Raw genomic sequence first — 20,530 nt, 5'->3', positions numbered from 1 at the left:
TGTTAAACTGCATTCAAACATAAAAACAATGTAAACTTTAGAGCTACAAATCCACTCCAGTCCTACTCTTGTATAAGCCAATTGCTAGGACGAAAAGGTTTTGTTTATTTTATGCGGAGAACTTTCTGTCCTGTTTCTTATTTTCAAGTCACCTGAAAATGATACGGTGTTCTTGCATGGCACTTTTGTAGTCAGTGTTGCATTTATTTACGTACCTGCAGATACGCTTAACACTTTCACATCGCCTCCTTCATGCTTCGGCCCACCATTCAGAGGATGCTTCCTGCTGATGATGCTTGATTAAAGAAATGTGTTAAATTAAATTTGGGAGCTGACTTCTTGGGGGAGAACTGCTACGTTCCTGCTCTGTTTTACCACATTCTGGCATATATTTCATGTTTTATAGCAGTGTCAGATGAATTGAACCCAGCACACGTTCGTTTTAGAACACTTTCACAGCGATTTGACAAAACACAAAGAGTACCATTGTGAGATTCTAAATAGCTAGCACTTAACAAAGGTTTAAGAAATCCTGAAGTACCTTCCAAAACCTGAGAAGAGGATGAGGTGTGGAGCATGCTTTCAGAAGTCTGAAAAGAGCAACACTAGATGCGGAAACTACAGAACCCAACACCAAAAATCTCACCTTTTGCTCGGTGGCTCTGCTCAGATGATGAAAATGAACATGCATTCAGACTGCTCTGCCTTAGACTTTATCGGCAGGACCCATCATCAGCATGCACAGCATGTCCTCATTGAATGGTGGTTGAGCGTTGAAGGGACACTGAATCTTTAGCTGCCATCTTGCTATAATATCTTGTGATGCAGCTACAATCAGTGTCGATCGCGAACGCATGTTCTCACTTTCACGGTGACACTGTAAATAAGAAAGCAGGCAGAAGTATCTTCGTAAACATAAACCAAACTTATTTTGTCTCTAGCGATTGGATTGAACAGAAGTTAGATGCAATGGACTTGTAGGCTTTAATGTTTTACGTTTGTTTCATTCTACTGAATGCAGTTTTTTTGTATAGTAATTCTACAGTTGTAAGTTCAACATTCATGATAAGGACGTGCAGTTATATACCTGCTATGAGGTGAATTGAAAAATATTATTTCTTTTGTTTTTTACAGTGCAAATATTTGTAATAAAAAATAAATATAAAGTAAGCACTGTACACTTTGTATTCTGTGTTGTAATTGAAATCAATATATTTGAAAATGTAGAAAACATCCAAAAATATTTAAATAAATGGTATTGTTTAACTGCGCAATTAATCATGATTAATTTTTTTAATTGCTTCACAGCTCTAGTAAAGTAAAGTAAAAGTTTGTTACAAATGCTGGAGTGATTACAATGGTGAAAAATCAACACAATATTAACAAAATCAAATCACATCTGGAAAACACTGAGCTATTAAGACAATAGAGAGACAGATTTGAAGCCAACAGAACACTAATCCATATGGAAGAAGAGCAGACAATATCATGAAACTGCACCCCCCTCTGGAAAGGTCGCACTTGAAAGAGCTCCGTCTTGGTCACTGGGTTGATGTGAAGCCACTGTTGCATTATAAAAAAAAGGATACAAAGAAGCTGGTCCCGTGACTCACCAAGATAAGTGGTAGGATAAGGTAATAGATATAACCAGCAAAGTGAGATTGGGGGGAAGAAAGTGGTTAGAGGTTATTAATACAAAAAAGATCAAAGCACAGATCGGGTCAACCTAAGCTACTATTTTCACCTCAACACAAATAAAATGCAGCCTTACCGTAATGGTACTCTTGGGAACCAGAGAAAATGTATGGTGTAATATTGCAGAAGAGTAGCAGCAACCTTGAGGACAAAGTACAGTTTAAGAGCCAAAAGCTCTTCAATTCTAATCTTGGCTCTGTCACTTTCTGGGTGGCCTTGGGCAATTCACTTAGGCCCTAATTCAGGAAGGCACTTAAGCATGTGCCTGCCTAATCAGAGCCTGAATCATTCTCTCTGTATTTCAATCTCTTCCACTTGCAAAATGGGGATAATAGTTCTATCTTGCAGGAACAGTGTGAGGATTAATGTTAACACAGAACTCTAAATATGTAATGTGCTTCATAAATACAAATGATTTACATTATACATACTAAGACTAGACGCTTTGGCCACTGTCATAGGCCTTTTTCAAGTTTCTTGGACTGAGTGGCCTACTTTAAGTCAGAACTTTAAACAACTTTCATTTTTAAAAACTTCCATGTCTGTAGCATCAGACCCATTCATGCAGATTAATGGGACTTGCTCTTCCTGTTTTGAGATAGAGAAGCTAAAGCGCCAATGAAATAGCAACCAAAACTTTGGCACCATAGGGTATAGGGTTCTCATGGCAACATACTTCTGCCAAAGGTGAAGCAATTGGAAAGAAACATTGCTGAATATATCCATTCCCAGCTGACATCCTCTTAAACTTCTCCTTGCGACCATCACCTCCAACAAAAAAATACGAAAGCAATGAAACCTGGAACCATCCTTAGGCAACCCTGTTAGGCAATCTCCTGTCTTAAGAGACTGTCCTAAAGTATCCCCAAACATATTGGCCTAAATGTGTGAACCATAAAGCTACATCTGCTTACATTAGTATTGGATTTGTGATAGAACCCAACAACACAGAATACAACAAGCTTCCAAAATAGAACTTGCATCCAGAATCCAGAAAAGCACTACTAAGAAATTGATATTATACACCTAAATCAACTATTAGCAAGTCCCTAAAAGAACAACACTTAAAAACCATACTTCTGTTTGAAATCTTTTAACCTACTGTTGTTACAAAACACACCTTAAAGTTTACTGTAACTGAAAGAGATGAGAGAAATAAATATTTGCCTCTTTTTCCAGTTTGTTTTCTTCCTATATTTCAGAGCACTTTTCATATATTCAGTTTCATAGTTTCACCCGTGTAGTAAATCAGCTTCCCATATTTGTTCAACAAAAGGGAAATGGAAAAATATTTAAAAAAACAGAAAAATGGTGATCAAAAAAATCAAGCCAACCAAAATTGGGTGGGGGATTCCAGGTGTGGTTCTTGAAACCAGGTTTAACTCATTTTCTTAAATCAACTTGATTTCAAATTGACTCTGTCCCGTGAACATTGAGTTCTGCAAACATCCTACAGATCACTGGGTAGCAAAGTGTTAGGCTGTCTCTCTTACCTTTGGAGGCTTGAAGGGATATTCTGGTGTAAATGTGATATCAAGGAAGAAAACTCCACCCTCATATACTGAGCCTGGAGGTCCTAGAATAGTTGATCTCCATTCATAGATATTATCGCCTTTGGGGCCAGCGCTGTGCAATAAAAAGGATACACACATTTAGGAGGTAAAAAAAATTTGAATAAATATGATCCCATAGATTGAAAAAACAGTTGAATCTCAGCAATGTGATATTTAATACACAATGTAGAGGTCAGAACAGTAATAAAAAATAATGAAGCTTAGAAACAAGCAATCTACAGTCTTATACCTGGATATCTGTGCCATGGTTAAGACTACGTGGCGCACACTGTATGGCAAGGATCTGGAGAAGGAGAGGAAATGATTTTCTGTGTCTTTAAATCTTTTTCTGTTGATCTGGATGTTTGGAAGAAGTACCACCACCTTCCCCATTTGTCCTTACAAACACACACAAAATGCACACCCCTTCAAGTAGCATCAGTTCAGTGCAACAAGAAACATCAGTAGTTAAGTACTACACAACTTCGAAGAGCAAAATTTTGTATTTTAGAAAGTGCTGCCCTAGTACAGCTTTACTACAGGGTTCCCATAAGCTAATCCTCAGAGACCATATTAAAATTGGAAACTTGCTTCCTGGTACTTCATTAAACAGATTAGAGTGTGAAAAAAGATTAATCAGTACACAAGGATATTTTTTTTAAGTTTAATGTGATCAACAGGAGATATTATTTACATTTCCTACATTATTACTGAACAGTAGTAATTCATTTGCTTTAATTGAGTGGATCAACACTATATCATGGTGCTTTACAATGTCAAACTTATTCCCACTTGGCCACAGTACATTTTGTGCAAAATGGTTTCTAAAATTAAGCAATGATACGGGTTTTTCCTAATGTTGGGGCCCATTTTACAGAGCTGTTTTTTGCAAATTCACATAAAATCAAGGTTAAATCTTGGATTTAATATTCCAAACACACCTCAAAGACCACCTTTTTCTCCTAAATTAAAGGTCTTTTATTCATTATAATAATTATGGGGCATTAGTATTAGAGGTGGAAGGCATCAAATGCATTCAATATGGACATGCTAATGTAAAGGGATCCAGAGTAATTGATGGGTGCTTATTAGTAGTGTTATAAATAGAAATAAATAAATACAAATAATTTTAGATCACATCGTAAAGCTCCCACACCCAAGGATGATGGATTGCTTTCTGCTCTTTGTTCTGCTGGTGAATACGTTCCTCTATGTATGGTTAAGCAAAGGGAGCTGCAGGAAGCGTGTACCGAATACCTCTATTATCTCATCTTTAGGTTCCAAATCCAATAAATGCCCATGGTACTTTAACGATTAATTTTAATAGCAAGACCCATACTAGAAGATTTCTTTGCATGTCTCCCCACATCCTCCCCAATGTGTAAAGTTCTGAAAACTAGCACAAAAATTACACACTGTACATTGGTAAATCTCTCTCTCATCCAAACCCAAAGCTTCACACAGCTTGTGAAATGAGGCTTCGAACAAAAACATTTATGTAAGGTAAAATCCATTGTACCCTAAAGACTCATGATATCCCTCTCCTCCCTAATTATTTCTCTTTGTTCCATACAGATCTGTATATCTGGATGCTTAGCTCTACTGCTACTGGATGTGTAATGGGCTGTGACACAACTGTATTTCTACAAGAAGCCCTGCCTAGTGACAGGCACCAGCTTAACTGTGCAAAGTTATTGAAAAGGACACTCTCGGGTGCCCTTAGCCACTTCTCCAAGAAATTACTTCTTGGAGTGGTATTGAAACACTATCATTACTCCAAGTTGCACAAGCCAACCCCCTTAAGATGGAACTAGTGCATGGAACAGGTCCTTGCAATTTGTTAATATCAATTTACTGCTGAAATTTACAAAGTAAGAACTGTCAACTGGGAGTATTTTACGGGGGGGGGGTGGAGGTGGGAAAGGGGGGAAGCAACATGATCGGCATACTGAATAAGGCCCTCTGAGCTTAGGAGAAATAGTTCAGTATTTTATTTTGCATTTCATTTCTAGTTTAAACCCAAAGAACTGTCAATACAAAAAAACACACCTCAATGACTTAAAAAGTTATCATTCAATAAAAACCCAATGACTTCAAAAATATTATTCATAAGAGTCTTAGAAACGTCTTATACCCTGTTAAGCTTCCAATTAGTTATTAATGCATGCAAGGTGCTTTCATTTCCACAGATGTAGTAGTATATTAATAGAGGTTTGGATTAAAAATATATATCACATCTTTGTAAAACATTAGTAGACATTTCCCCAATATTTTATTAAAAAGTGATGCATGTAGCTTACCTTTCAAGCCTTTCATTTCAATTAACAGTATGAAATAGTTGACAGATTTCAATTTTTAAATAGCATAATTGATTTCTTATAAAGAAAAGATTGAAAGAGGGAGATGCAAGTCAGTTACAGAATGCAACATTACCTGGGTTTAAATTAGGATTAGGTACTATCAAGTGGCTCAATACCCAAGTGCTTATTAGAAAAGTGATGGTACTTGAATGTAGTTCAAGTGCAGTGGCATTAACTTCAGTGAAGATACGAAAAGAAGTCAAAGGTGAAGGATTACATTTTTTGCTTAAAATCCTTTGCAATTATCTGTTTAAAAATAACACATCAATATGTAGATATATGGTGCATAGGTACAACTGATACCTCCAATAATCTGTGCCACTGCTATACTCAAGTTAAGTGACTATAACAGAGGGATGCAACATTTAGCAGTTGTCAAACACTTTGTCTTCAGAATGGCCATTTAAAATAATATAAACTGATTCCACTACAAATAGCTACAACATACTGTATTAAATCCAAGAGCCAATAACCCTCTACCTCCAGAACTTTTGGGGGGAGAGTTTTGTGGAGGTTGGGGGTGTGTTAAAAGACTGAGGCCCAGATCAACAAAAGGACTTAAGTGTCTAAATGCTACATATGTCCAATATTCATGCATCACTGAGATCCTCAAAACCCCTGCTTGGCTGCAGCCTAACCCTGGAGGCATCTAAAATCCTGCGATTAAATTTTTTACTCTTAAAATCCTCCATGTGCCTAAATTTCTGCCACTGGGCACTGCCCTTATTCTAAGGGTTAATCAATTTATGGATGTCACTTAAAATGCCACCAACCACCTTAGGTCAACTTGACAGGATGGCCTGAGAAAAGAATTTCATTAGCCACAATTAATTTCAGTAGCCCATGGAAAATGAACAAATATTTCAATTAGGACCATGAGGAATACAACCATTAACTCTCTCACAAATCCAGAGCCCTATTTTTGAATTGAATCCAAAGCAAATTGGCCAAGCTGTTTTAGAGTTACATGTCTCTGGAAAACAAAGACGAGAACAAAAATGCTTTAGAGACTGCCCATTCCAGAGATCCAGATCAAACCTACATGCAAGCAAACACCACATTGGAAGAATTTGGGTATTTCCAGGCAAAACAACCTCAGTCATTTCTGCTCTAATGCTGCTAAATTAGACGGTGATGGCAACACTTTTAATTGAACACCAAACAACTTGCAAACAGGAGCAATAATTTTGAAGTGACGATTTTTTTTAACTTATTACATAAATTAAAATGGATTGGACTTAAAAAGGCCATGGTTTCTATGGCAGAATTCTTTGTTTTATTTTATTAAAACACAAAAATGCATCATGGTTTGACCATTTGGTTTTATGCAACCTACAGAACTGTCTCTAGTACAGTGATACAAATTTTCTGTTTAAAATAATACTCAAAACATACAGACTAAAATAATATTTCTCTTCTCTACCCTAATACATATCTTTCTATTTTGTTTTACATTTTAAAACAAATAAGTTGTTAGGTTATCACTGTATTATGAAGCTACCTATTGTGAACAACTGTATAAAAAATGGAGTCCTGATATTGGTCATTAGTTACAGGTTCCAGTGTTCTTTATTTACTGTGTTAAAAATATAAACAATCTTTTTCTTTTAAAAAAAGATCCAAGAGCCAATGCTTTGTAAACAAAGACTTAAGTTTGAGCGTTTAATATAAAAGTGTAATGAAACATTTGTTTCCAACATTGACCCTAAATCTCCCCCCTCATCCATTGCAATATATCTTCCATTATAGAATGTTATAACTCTACCACATTCTGGTAGCCCTTATCAATATAGTGGATGGGAAACACGGTGGGGGTTTCTAACCTATATCATGAGAAGGAACTTAGGGGAGGCTAGTTAAGAACATAAGAAGTCCCTGACCAGTGGAGGATGACGGGTTTGGATTGCTCTATAATGACAGGTGTAGGTACTAGAGGAAAGGTGGGGTGCAGACTTAACATTGCTTTTGGAAGTTTAACAGAAATGTAAACATGTCAAGTCAGGAAATTCTGTATTAAATACATTTTCTGCTCTTAGGATTTTTTTTTTTTTAAGGAGTTTTGCATTTCAAAAGTATTCCAAATACAGAAACATCAAAGTATAGCAAAAAACTACAAAGCTTCCTTTAGCCATGATCTCTTGTTTTTAAAAATGTTTACAAGTGCACATCCATAATTTTAGAAATAATTATTCCCTCCCACACACACTGTACCTGCTAGAAATGTATCCCCCCCCGTACAAAGTAGTTATTCTGAATTACCAACAGAGCTACTCTTCAGGGCAGGGCAGATCTATTTTTGCATACTCTACAGCATAAACAACTAATAAATACTACTACTAATTGTGTAAATTGAAGAGTAAGGGCTGCAGACAGACAGTCTCATTCCTGCTACTCTGCCTCCCAGTTTAAATCATGCAGGACAGACAGGAAAAGATCCCTCTAACATATCTTATTAGTTTTGCCTAGTTTTCTACAAGAGTTTGAGTATGCATGTTTTGTATCTCTTAAGATTCCACAAGATTATTGTCAAAGGAAACTGTCTCAGTAAGCACTGAAACATCACAAGGTACTGAGAAATGAATCTGAACAGCCAAGACAGAAGACGCTAAGATGATGCCCCAAGTCATGCACATTTAATTACTATTTTCAGTAAAGTAGTTTAAACATCAGATAGAATTTTAACTCTGTCTCATTTTTAGGTCGAGGAAAGAAACTGGACCAAAAGAAATCTAAACCAAACCAAACAAGAACAACAAAAAAATACCACCACAAACAAAACCCCTTCTGGGCAGCTCTGACAGCCCAACGGTAGCGTACTGGACTATCATGTGACCAAGTAAATCAGAGCAATATTTGTGCCCACTTTAATTAGGGACAGCTCCCAGCTGCTCCCCAATGTGAAGATTAACTCAAATGATGGATTGACCAGGGGTAAAATGCCTTGGAGCTGCATGAGGGGTGGGGAATAGACACCAGAGAGAAGGTGGAGGCAGTAGAGCAGGAAGCAGGGGAGATAATATTGTAAAAATAGACCAGAATACTGTTATGGTGATCACACCATGCAAAATGGGGATAACAAGACCTAATTACTTAATTCCCATTGTAAAGCACTTTGAGCATAAGAATGAAAAAGCATGACGCATTAAGTATTATTATGGTAATAACTAGATCTACTTCTTGAAGATATTGATATTTTCTGCCTGACAGTCACAACCATTATGAAGGGCAAATGTCTTCCAAATCTTACTCTATTCCTAACAGAAGAGAGTGAAGGCTCACACAACATTTCATGTAGAATTTGGAAAAGAATGACTCTCATTAATTATCTAATTAATTTATTAAAAGGCATTTTTGAAAGAATACTGCAAGAAAAAAATGTACGCTTGAAACTGGAAGGTAAATTTCATAGAAAATTAACTTGGGAAGAAGTTAAAGTATGAATTAAGCACAATACACCTCTACCCTGATATAACGCGACCCGATACAACACAAATTCTGATATAATGCGGTAAAGCAGTGCTCGGCGGGGGGAGAGGGGAGATGCGCAGTCTGGCGCATCAAAGCAAGTTCGATATAACGCGGTAAGATTTTTTGGCTCCCGAGGACAGCGTTATATCGAGGTAGAGGTGTATTTAGAATCCAACATTGAATTATGTGTAGAGTAAAAACATTTTGGCGATTTCTTATTAAAAATTTAGTGGAATTAACACATCAAAGATATTTTGCAAATAGTTCTGTTTAGCTGAGTGAAAACCAGTGCAACACAATCCAAGTAAACAGTTAGTCCTGTAAGTGCTATCAGTCAGGTGAGGTGCTTGCAACCTTACCTTATTATGGTAGAAAGGACTGTGCCCCAGAGTAAGTGTTTGCAGGACTAGGACCACAACTTGTAGGTTTTACTTACGCATGCCATTTCTGAGGTTGCTACCAAACTATCTGAAAACCTTTTGTGGGTAGGCCAATGCTGTTTGACTGTTTTGCTGCAAAGTTCAATTTTTAAACCTTACTTCAAAGCTTAAAAATAAAACCCTTGATTACTGGAGGGGTCAGAAAGAGGCTTACATTTTTCTCGAGAGTACGCTGAAGCTCTATGTAGTTTAGCAACAATCCCTTCAATTTAGAAGCAAGTCCTAATAAAAAGGTTCAGGAGAAATTAATGCATTTAACATTGGTACCAAAATTGAAAATAAATCCAAACTACTCCACTCCCAGAGGGGGTCTACTTTCTCCAGCAATGGCTTCCTTCTTCATAAGTTCCCTCTGCCACTGAGCACTGGAAGTTTACCCTACCATGTGTAGAAACAATTGCTAAGCTTCCAATCCTGCGACAGAAAGGTTGAACTGTTTTATAAAAGCTCAAGGTTGCAGCATATGCCTTTATGTAAATATGCAAGGACATGAAATGCCAAACTTTAAATTTTTAGTAGAAGTACTCTTATTCTATGCAAATCTGTTTTACTTTTTCCTGCAAAATTACATTTCAAGACAAAGTAATGAACTAGCTCAAATTTGACTTTACATCTCCCATTCAATGATAACCTAAACAGGAAACAATAAGATCAGGAAGAAGTGAAAGAATATGACTTGGCTAACAACTCGTAATGGTTTATTTAAATCACAGAAAAGGTGTGGTGGTAAAAGCTATGCTCTGCAAACTTAACCTTGTGCTATTTTAACCATCAGTTTCCTTCCTGCGATTTGTCAACTGGACTATTACCTACCAACCTGAGGGAAAAAATTCCTCCAGATAATCAGAGCTTGTTTCCAAATGTAGTACCTACATATTTAGGTAAAGCTAAATAGTCTCACTGGTATAGCACTTCTGTATCTCGGCCACTTCGTCAGTGCCATCTCAGACTCCAACATGGTTTTGGTAGTTGATACAGAACACGTAGTAGTAAATTAACTTCTGTAATTTTTATTCTGTCAGAAGGCAAACAGACCCTAAAATTGGATTCAGCACATCAAGTGATCTTTGTACAAATGAAGATAGTTCTGGATTTCAGGACTGAAAAGAGACTGCATCTCCTTCAAGAAATGCTGCACCGCCAACAAGATATCAATCAAAGCACATGGGTCACTAGAACTGGCTTCAGCTAATATCTCTGAAGACAAGACAGGCTTATGGTCCACTTTCTCTGCTAACTTTTTTGCAGGTAGCAGGAACATAAACATGTTTTCAAATACTGTAAGCAAATCGCACCCCTCAAAGGGATCCCCTTTTAAAGGGATCAGAAGATTATTTCCTAAATCGTATGTTTTCTACCCATTTGGAAAAACAGAAATACAGTAAGATAACCCTGCTACTCCAGGAACAAGACACATGGATACTATTTATGAGAGATTAAGTCTAGACAAACTGATCAGAAGACCTAGCATATCCATCCATGCATTTGCAGAATTTGCAAACGGTGCACCATCAAGTTAAACAATAAGACTCAGAGCCAGACGACTGGGAGGCTTCTTTCTCCAGCCAAAAATAAAATCAATAAATAAAAATTCATATGCCCATTTTTTTATTTAAAAAAAATATCCAAACTATTGAGTAAACCAAATTACCCTGTATGAAGTTACCAGAGCAGGCTATCTTCCTCAGAGCTGATTAGTAATAATTTACACTACCAATGGTATAATATTAGTGGTCACACCACTACTATGTCAAAGAAATACAAAAGCTAAATAACTTAGATTAAAGTGCACTGCTAGTTATGAATATGCTTGCAGAAACTGGCACCCAGAAGGTTAATAATTATGTGTAACATTTGGCTAGAGGTGCTCCTATGCTGAAGACCTGACAGCTGATGAAGACTCTCCAAATTCCTCTAATAATGATTGGGTTCCTTGGCTAGAAACTGATTTTTCTTTCCAAACCAACATTCATATTTCTATGGAAAAACATTTTTAAGAAATATTTTTAAACAGGAGGAGAAAACTCATGCACTCATCTAAAAAGATACTCTAAAAGACTCTTAAATGATCAAGATCATCACATTCATATTAACTGATGCATACAGTATTGTCACTGAAGGTGGCTGTGTCATAGCTTTCCTACTCAGATCTGAACCTTACAGTTCAGATCATAAGTTGCTAGCATGAAACCTCCAAGCTTAATTACCAGCTTGGATCTTATAGCACTGCCACCAGCCAAAAATTCCAGTGTTTGGCTCACTCTGGTCTCCCCAAAACCTTCCCTGGGGGACCCCAAGACTCAGATGCCCTGAGTCTCACAACAAAGGGAAATACCCCACTTCCCTTCCCCCTCTTTACCTCCTCCCAGGCTTTCCCTCCCTGGGTTACCCTGGAAGATTACTGTACTTAAACTCCTTGAATACAAAACAGAGAGGAGAATTCACCTTCCCACTCCTTCTTTTCCTCCCCCACCATTCCTGGTGAGCTGCAGCTCAATCCCCCTGAGCCCCCACTAGGAAAAAATCCAACAAGTTTTAAAAGAAAGCTTTATTAAAAGAAGAAAAGACATAAAATGTGTTTCTGTATCAGATGACAATATCAGGGTCAATTGCTTAAAGAAATGAATAAACAGCCTATCCAAAAAACAAAACTCTCAGCAATTTCACACATGTACATACAAAAAAACAATATAACCTATTGTTTTCTACCTTGTACCCCAAACTTGCTACAGAGGATTAGAAACCTGAATAGAGAGTCCCAGGAGGCGTAATGAAGAACCCTAACAGACAAGAAGAACACACACCCAAAAACTTCCCTCCCTGAGCTTTTAAAAATCCAGTTTCCTGATTGGTCCTCTGGTCAGGTGTTTGGTTCCCTTTGTTAACCCTTTACAGGTAAAAGAAACATTAACCCTTAGCTATCTGTTTATGACAGGCTGGGGGCACATTCTGGGTAACTCACAACATGGTGACACAAAATGGATAAACCTAGTTGATTAGAAAAAAACATTTAAGATCGAACTATACTACACTACCACAGCATATTTTTATTGATTACAGGGGATTGTGGAGTATTATAATAATTGCATGCCACACAAGTCATAATAAAATGCATTTTACAATTGTAGAATGAACAGTCTAGAAATTTGTTCAATTGACAGGTCTGGGATGAGGTTTTCTGATAATAATTTATTCTTAAACAGTCTGTTAAAGTAAAACACAAGACAATTACATTGTAGTTACTAAAAATCATTTATATAGCATTGTAGGTTGTTCTAGTTAATAAATAATAGTTCCTATTGTTGCCCGCAAGTGTTGTAGTTAATCAAGGTTTATTATAAGGACAGTGTCAGCAGATACTATTCAGGAGTCAACAATCTGACTTTAAGAATAAGAGAGAGTTTACTTAAAAGGTGCCTTTCAAAGTATCTGAAATAAATTATTGGGTTTGTGCTCTTTTATTGCTATTTTATGAAATATGAAAGATGGCTTGAGGGGGTTTGTTTTTTGAAGATTTATTTCTGTGTTTTTTTATCCTAGAAATATCAGCAATGTCAAGTCTGGTCTTCTCTGGTTTTGCAGGACACACTGGATATTTCAGAGACTGTATATGGACAGCTTTCACTCCATAACTGACCAGGCTGGTGCACTGGATCTTCAACAAATAATGTACTTTTTCCAAAACGTTAGTCACTCACTGAAGTTAAATAAGTGTTAACAAAAACCAAACAGTTTTAAACATGGATGGAAACATGCTTTCCCTCTCAGTTGACTCTTGTGTTTATATCATTTTAACTAGTTCTATAATTATCAGGGGGCTTGTCTACAAAAGTGTTATTGTGATAAAGATGACTCAGCAGAAGGTAACACAAGCTGCAGCACATTTAAGACATAAATACATGGAAAAGGATATGATGAAATATACCATATCTACTGATACCAAAATCAGCATGCCCTCCTAATCCCCCCACCCTTTTTAAAAAGTCATCAACCTGCACGTAAACAGAGAAAACTTGTTGATACATTAAATATACTGGTAATGAAACAACAAAGGAGAGCAGCAACCTTTGCCTGATACACCCTAGTGCCAGGCATATAAAGAAGAACTGCTGGAACTTAGGAATTCCTCTTACCAGCTCTTCTCCAGCAAAACTCAGGAGCTCCACTCCTCCAATTTGACCCTCCTTAATTGTCAACCTGCAACTTTAGCTTAAAAACAATCCACATTCTAATCACAAGAACACATTGTAACTAGATAAAAACTTTGAAGTTTAATAGCACTTCAGGAAGGATCTCTCAGAGTCTGGTCACTTACCAAATCATACAGGGAAATATTTTCTTCATAAGCTTCCTAAACTAAGTATAAAATTACACAAAGCTATTTTTCATGACATTTAGCAGAATTCATGGATATCTGTACTGCAGTCACACTGTTTGGACTAAATAACACAAAATTTAATTTGCACCAATGGATACCAACTTAATTTTTAATTTTTTTTTAACCTGTTGTTACAAGTAACACTGCAGATTACAATATGTATTTCTTTGTTTATTTTGTACATCGGAGAGCTCAGTGTCAATCTCCCCATGTCTGTAAGTGTGTTTCACACAGATAGTGGTGACAGAAAACATTTTAAAAAATAAGAAAATGAAACAGTAAAACTTCAAAAATTGGCCAAGTGGCAGATGTAGTACCTGAAACTAATTTTCTAACTCCCCTTTTTTTGGGAAAGAACCAACTAGACTTTGCATTATAGTGTCCTATTAAATAAGGGAAATCAAATAATAATATCACACATACAAGTGCAAACACACACAAACGCAATATTATATATATAAAAAAAAATTCCCCTCTCACCCCTATGGGTGATATGTGTCTTCCTCAACCTCGGGTCCTCTACCAGAGGCCTGGGAGTCAGACTCTGGATATATAATAATTTATTTTTTAATAAATAAAAAGTTAATAGTAGAAAATTAGTTTCAGGTACTACAGCTGTCACTTTGCCACTTTTATTTTTACATTCCTTCCTTCCATATCTGGCCAGAGCTTGACAAACACATGAAAGGAAGGAAACTCCAAATTAATGATGAAACTTCTGGGAGACCTGGCATCTTTAATCCTTGTACATGGAAAATTACATCATACAACAGCACACAAATATTTGTTTTCATTTTTCCTCTGTGTGTAAAGGGGGGTGATCAGTATTAGGAAGATATTTAAATCATCCCCTTCAAAATAACTATGGTTTAATATGGAAAAAGTTTGTTAATTTTCTTCCACCTATTCACCAAGAGGTCAGACAAGCATATTTTAAATGTTCCTTTTAATGAAATAACAAAGATGTTCAGACAGTAATACATATACATTTCAACCCTAGATTAGTAAATTAATGTTAAGGTCTAATCAGTCTCATCAGAACTTTTAAAAATTAAATGATGGCAGAGTCGAGTAAGATTCCTACTTCACAAATCTAAGATTCATACATGGTTATCTCATATTTGGCAGGCTCAAACAAAGACCAAGGAAGATAGAGTACACCTAGGTAGTTTTTTCTTAATAATTTACACAGACAATACCTGGATTTCAAAGTCAACTTACATTCCTGTAATTAAACAGCCTCTCAATCATCTAACAAACCCCCCCACAAAACAAAAAAAGCCTGACTTTTTATGAAATGACCCAGTAAAACCATGATAAGATAAAACTCTTTTACAGCTTAAGCAAACTCAGTTGAGGAGTATACTATCCTGCAGAGCTTGTGTTAGTCATGAAAATCTGAAGAGCTGTGACATACGTGTATAATGAGAAATTGTGTAACTAGATGTTAATCAGCGAAGTGTTGATACCAATAAAGATGGTATTAAACCAAAATAATACTAAAACAAACATTTAATCTTTCAGAATTGCAAAGTGTAATTTACATATTTATATATTCTATCTTTCAATATATCAGTCAGCTAAGCAACAAGCCTGAATTATGATCAAGCAACTTCACATTAAAGGTTAAATACTGGAGTAACTGAAAGACGTGTGTGCAGATTTCAGTGTTCAGCTGTAAAACTCTATACTCTGAAGCAGATGTTGTTAATTTAACAAAAGTATGAAGGAGAATCCTATTGGGCAGATTTCTATTAGGTGGTTTTGTCATATGGGTGGTTCGTAATGTACATAAATTCCTCTGTAACTGACTTTGGAAAATAGCCTGTACCTTTAACAGAGTTTTCCTTTGTAAACATTAAATATGATAATAAGAACATAGTCAGCCCAGTAACATAATATTCCTACTACAGCCCTAGACTTCGGTTATATAGTTCAAATCCACACTTTGGTACTCCAATTTGTTTCTTCATTCCCGGACCAACAGGAGGGGATTCCTATATAGAAACATAGGAATTGCCATCCTGGATCAGATGCAAAGTCATCTAGTTCAGTATCCTGCTTCTGACAGTGGCCAGAACCAGATGCTTCTGAAGAAGGTATAAGAACTCCCAGTAAACAGATGTGGGGTAATCTGTCCTCTACATTCAGTCTCATCCTAATCTCCAGAAGTTTGAGACTGGTTTAAACCCTGTGACGTGAGGTTCAATACCTCTCCCAAAATTTTACATTTTCCAAAATTCATCATTAAGTATAACACTCTGTAATCTTGTTATCCATATAAATGTTCAATCCTTTTTGAATCTTTCTAATTTCCTGGACTCAACAACTTTCAGTGGCAATCAATTCCACAGTGTAATCTCAGACTGTGTAAAAATGTATTTCCTTTTATCAGTTTTGAATTTCCCACCTTTTGTTTTCATGAAATATCCCCTTCTTGTGTTATGAGAAAGGGAGAATAGATGCTCATGATCTATTTTCTCTGTACCATTCATTATTTTAATATACTTTTATTATGACTCCTATTCATCTCCTTTCCAAGGTAAACATTTCCAGCCTTTTCAATCACTGGACCCGGCAGAGCCCAGATTGCACACAGAATACACTGCCGGGGGAGGGACTGAGAGAGCTACATGGTTCCCAACAGCTGCAATTCCCAGCATGCCCTGAGGGAAGGAAGGTGGTGGTGCACAGGGAACTCCACGCAAGCTTGGGACTGAGAGTAAGCGGAGGAATGGTCCTGCTATTGTGGGGAACTTTCCTGGCTTCTGCACTACCCCGGTGAAGTGGGCTGGAGAAAGGATCTGAGTCCTCGCTCCCACTTCCTTTACCCAGAGGCCTCCCTGCCCTTGAGGACTCCCCTTCCACTCTCCTGTCTGGCAGAGTCCTCGTAACCCCAACAAGGCTGGTGGCGCCAGGATTCCCTGGGGGCATTCCACCCTGCCGTGGTCACCTAGGACAGGGGCTAGGGTGTCCCTACTACCGGGTATACTCTTTGCACTGCGCACCTCGCGGACCTCACGACACATCATACAAATTTAAAGCGCAAATACAAGTTATTAATTAACAATAATTGTAAAAAAGAATAAGGAAAATGAAAAGGTTAAAGGAAAACACATCACCCGCTCGTGGGGCAGGGACCATCAAAACAGTCTCTCTGGAATGTCAAGGCAGTTCAATCTGTGCTTGTAGGTCCCAGCCTCTTCTCGCATCAGGCCCTGGCTGTGCTGCAGGACGCTGTGTGTGGACACTTGCTCGGGCGTGGCCACATGCTCTCAGGCTCTGGGAAGAGGAACCCTTCTGCCCGCAAGCGTCACCAGCCGCCTGTCAGGGTTATGATCCCTCCAAGTCTGGCCCTGCAGGGCCGCTGGCTGAGGCATCTCCTGTGCGGGCCCACCTGCCACAGGGTCCCCTCACTTCCCCAGTGCTCCACCGACCCAGCTCCGGACTGCTCGCAGCCCAACTCCACACTGGCCTCAGCACGGCGCTGCTGCTGCTCTGCCTTCAGCTCCCTGGGCTGCTTCTCTGGCCTCTCTGGCTCCAGTTGCTACAGCTCTGCTCCCAGGGCAGGTCTGCTCTGCAGGCTGGTTCTGTGACTCTCTCAGCTCTCACCTGCTTCCTGGACTGCTTCTCTGGCCCCTCTGGCTCTGGTTGCTGCAGCTCTGCTCCCAGGGCAGGTCTGCTCTCTCTGGGCTGTGCTCTGGCTTTTTGGGCAGCAGCTCTGCTCCTAGCAGCTTAGCTTGGGCCCCTGCTCTCTCCTTAGCTCGGCCCCACTCCGTCTGACCCAGGCAATTCCAGCTCACACGGAGGACGGGACTCCCCTGGCCTCCTGACTCCTTGATTAGCCTGCCCGCCCTGTCAATCAGGCTGACCTGGAGCATTGGCCTCTCCACATTGTTCCTGGAGACTGTCAGTCTCAGGGTCCTGATTTCCCATCGACCCCTTCCTTTTTAGTGCTGGGAGCTAGCAACCAACCCCCCCCCCACTGAATGTTAATAAGGGGGCAACAGTCCCCTTACATGAGCATCAGGCTGTTTCTCTGTCTGGATCCCTGTGCTCTGAGGGGTAGGGGGTGGGTGTTTGGGCTGGGGGGAGCCCGCAGCTGAGGTCTGGGGAGGGTTGCAGGTGTCTGGGCAAGGCAGGGCGGGGCGGGTGTCTAGGTTAGGGGTACCTTGTGGCTGGGCTGGGCTCTGGGGAAGGAGGAGGGCGGGTATCTGTGTGTAGAATTTTTTTGGGGGAGGCTCAAAATTTTTAATTTTTTGGCGCAGAATTCCGCCAGGACTATATATTGTATTATTCACCATCCTCACTCACACACCAAAAAAATGTATCACACTTGTTGGCCCAAATGGAAGTTTCTCTAATCCTGGGTAACAGCACACAGCTGCGCCTGCAGTGCGTCTGGTGAAGACGCTCTGTGCTGATGGGAGGGAGCTCTCCCATTGGCAAAATAAAACAACTTCCATGAGTGGCAGAAACTTTCTCACCAACATAGCACTGTTAACACGAATGCTTAAGGTCAGTGTAATTTATGTCACTTGGGGTTTGGCTTTTTCACACCCCTGAGCGACGTAAATTATGCCAACATAGGCTACGTCTATACTACAGCCTAAGATTGCAAAGGTGGTGAATTGGTTTGAACCATATTCCTAAAAGAGGGAGCTCACTTCCATCTGCACTCTGCTGAATGCCTGCTCCACTAGCAAATTTGCTAATAAAGCTATCCATGGAGTCCTTTCAGCAGGTGTCAGTTTGGAAGAAGTCTGTGTGAAATCCTGACCTCACTCAAGTTGATGGAAAAACACCCCCACTGACTTCAATGGAGTCAGGATTTCACCCATTATGTGTATTACAAGATATCTAAAAATCCTCTTTGGGGACCTAAAAAGCACAATTAATTCAGAAATTGGATTGTCCAATTCTTACTGTGGCTCCTCTTAATCATCCTCAGAACAGTGAGTAATTAAGGAATAGCCCAGCCTCACACCTGCTACTAGAAATCAAATGTTTTCAAATCCTCGTTAAAAAAAAAAAAAAGTCAGAATTTTGTTCTCTTTATGCTACTTCAAAAGTTTACTTACAGGCTTTTGCCACCAATTGGTTCTGCTGACTTCATTTATTTTATAAATAAAAAGTGTGGTTTTAATCTTTATAACAAAACTACAGTTTCAGATTAACAACACAAGACCCTATACAAAAGTTTACACTGCACTGTGAAGAGGACTACAATTCTCTAAGGAAAGCAGTTTAAGGGTCTTCCTTTTAAACTACATCATTTAGTCTAAGTGACTTTCATAAATTCACAAGAGAATCTGAAGACAACAAATACCTTGGCTAATCCCCAAAGACTTATAATTGTTGTTCATATTAAATTTTTCTCAACCACTCTTCTTGTGATAACAGATACAAATTTAGCATATAGAGCAGCAAAAATACATTCCCTCTTCTCTGATATGTAGGAGTTGTACTGTTTAAAACACTGAGATCGATCGACATAAATGTCAGCTACAATAGCCAACCCTTTTAACACAGCTACTACTACACCCTTTCTGTTTTTCCACTCTGTGCAATTAAAACCATAATTTAAAGTGCCATCTAATAAAATGCCAAGACATGGTAGTTACGTACTGTAATGTGCCTGCTATCCTCATCACGTCCTTTTCAGAACTGCAGTGATTTCACACACCACTGTGTACTTAAGTTTAACCACCATCATGGCCCTTTCTTTATACAGTTATTAATCCTTCACAAGTTTTAGGATTCTATTCATCACTTCATATGCCAGTTCTATAGAGCTTTTCATGCAACTTGTTCAGAAATGGCGTGTAATGAACCTCTTCTGGGAAGAACAGTAGACATCAGTAAGAAGGGAAGGACCAAGGAAAAACACTTAGGGATGAACAAGCCTGAAGAGGTAGAAAGCAGGCAGAGAAAAAAGAAATTGCCAGTTTATATACATATCAGTCCTCCTTGGTCAAAATTAAGGAGGAAGCTCTTGAAGCAGGAGCTTAAATACCCCTGCCACAATTTTTGTTAAACTCAGGATTATACTATCCAAATTTATCCTGTGATATCCATATAAACGTCAAATCCTCAACCTTACTAAATTCTTGATATCAGTGATTTCCTGCAACAGCAAGTTTCACCAATTGTGTGAAAATATATTTCCTTTAATTGGTTTTTGCATTTGCCACCTTTTCATTTCACTGGATATCCCCTTGTTCTTGTGTTATAGAACAGGGAGAACAGAAGTTCCCAATCTGCCTTCTCTGTATCATTCAATATTTCATATAATTTATCATGTTCCTGATTATCTATCTTCTTTTGAAGGTAAAAAATCCCAATCTTTTCACTCTCTTCATAGGAGAGGGTTTACCATGCCTTTGGTCACTCTCAATAATTTAAGCCCCTATTTCAGAGCTTCCAGCAGCATTTAAGCATAATTACAGAATCACTGTTTCTTTTCAATGCCTAAAAATGACAAAGATCAACTGGTGATTATACTAATACAAAGTTTTGAATTCTATTTAAAAAAGTCAGAACTTGCTTTTATTCTAATAACACTGCCTTCAGTGTAGCACTAAGTGAACAGTTTAAATAAACGATTGAAGCATTTCACCCTGGATATATTTCGTC

The 20,530-nt window shown here is 38.3% G+C and overlaps 1 protein-coding gene across 5 annotated transcripts in view; it reads right to left on the bottom strand.

The window, feature by feature from the left end:
- Nucleotides 1–20,530, bottom strand: part of UBE2E1 (ubiquitin conjugating enzyme E2 E1) — a 58,703-nt gene that overhangs the window by 6,343 nt on the left and 31,830 nt on the right. For all 5 annotated transcript variants that reach the window (XM_032781175.2, XM_075062465.1, XM_075062464.1 and 2 more), the window contains exon 4: nt 3,189–3,321. In XM_032781175.2, coding sequence (XP_032637066.1) covers nt 3,189–3,321 — 133 coding nt within the window. The remainder of the gene's footprint in view (nt 1–3,188; nt 3,322–20,530) is intronic.

The sequence above is a fragment of the Chelonoidis abingdonii genome, chromosome 2, assembly GCF_003597395.2.
Source record: "Chelonoidis abingdonii isolate Lonesome George chromosome 2, CheloAbing_2.0, whole genome shotgun sequence".
In the NCBI taxonomy this organism is placed as follows: Eukaryota; Metazoa; Chordata; order Testudines; family Testudinidae; genus Chelonoidis; species Chelonoidis abingdonii.
This window is presented reverse-complemented; position numbering and strand designations above follow the sequence as displayed.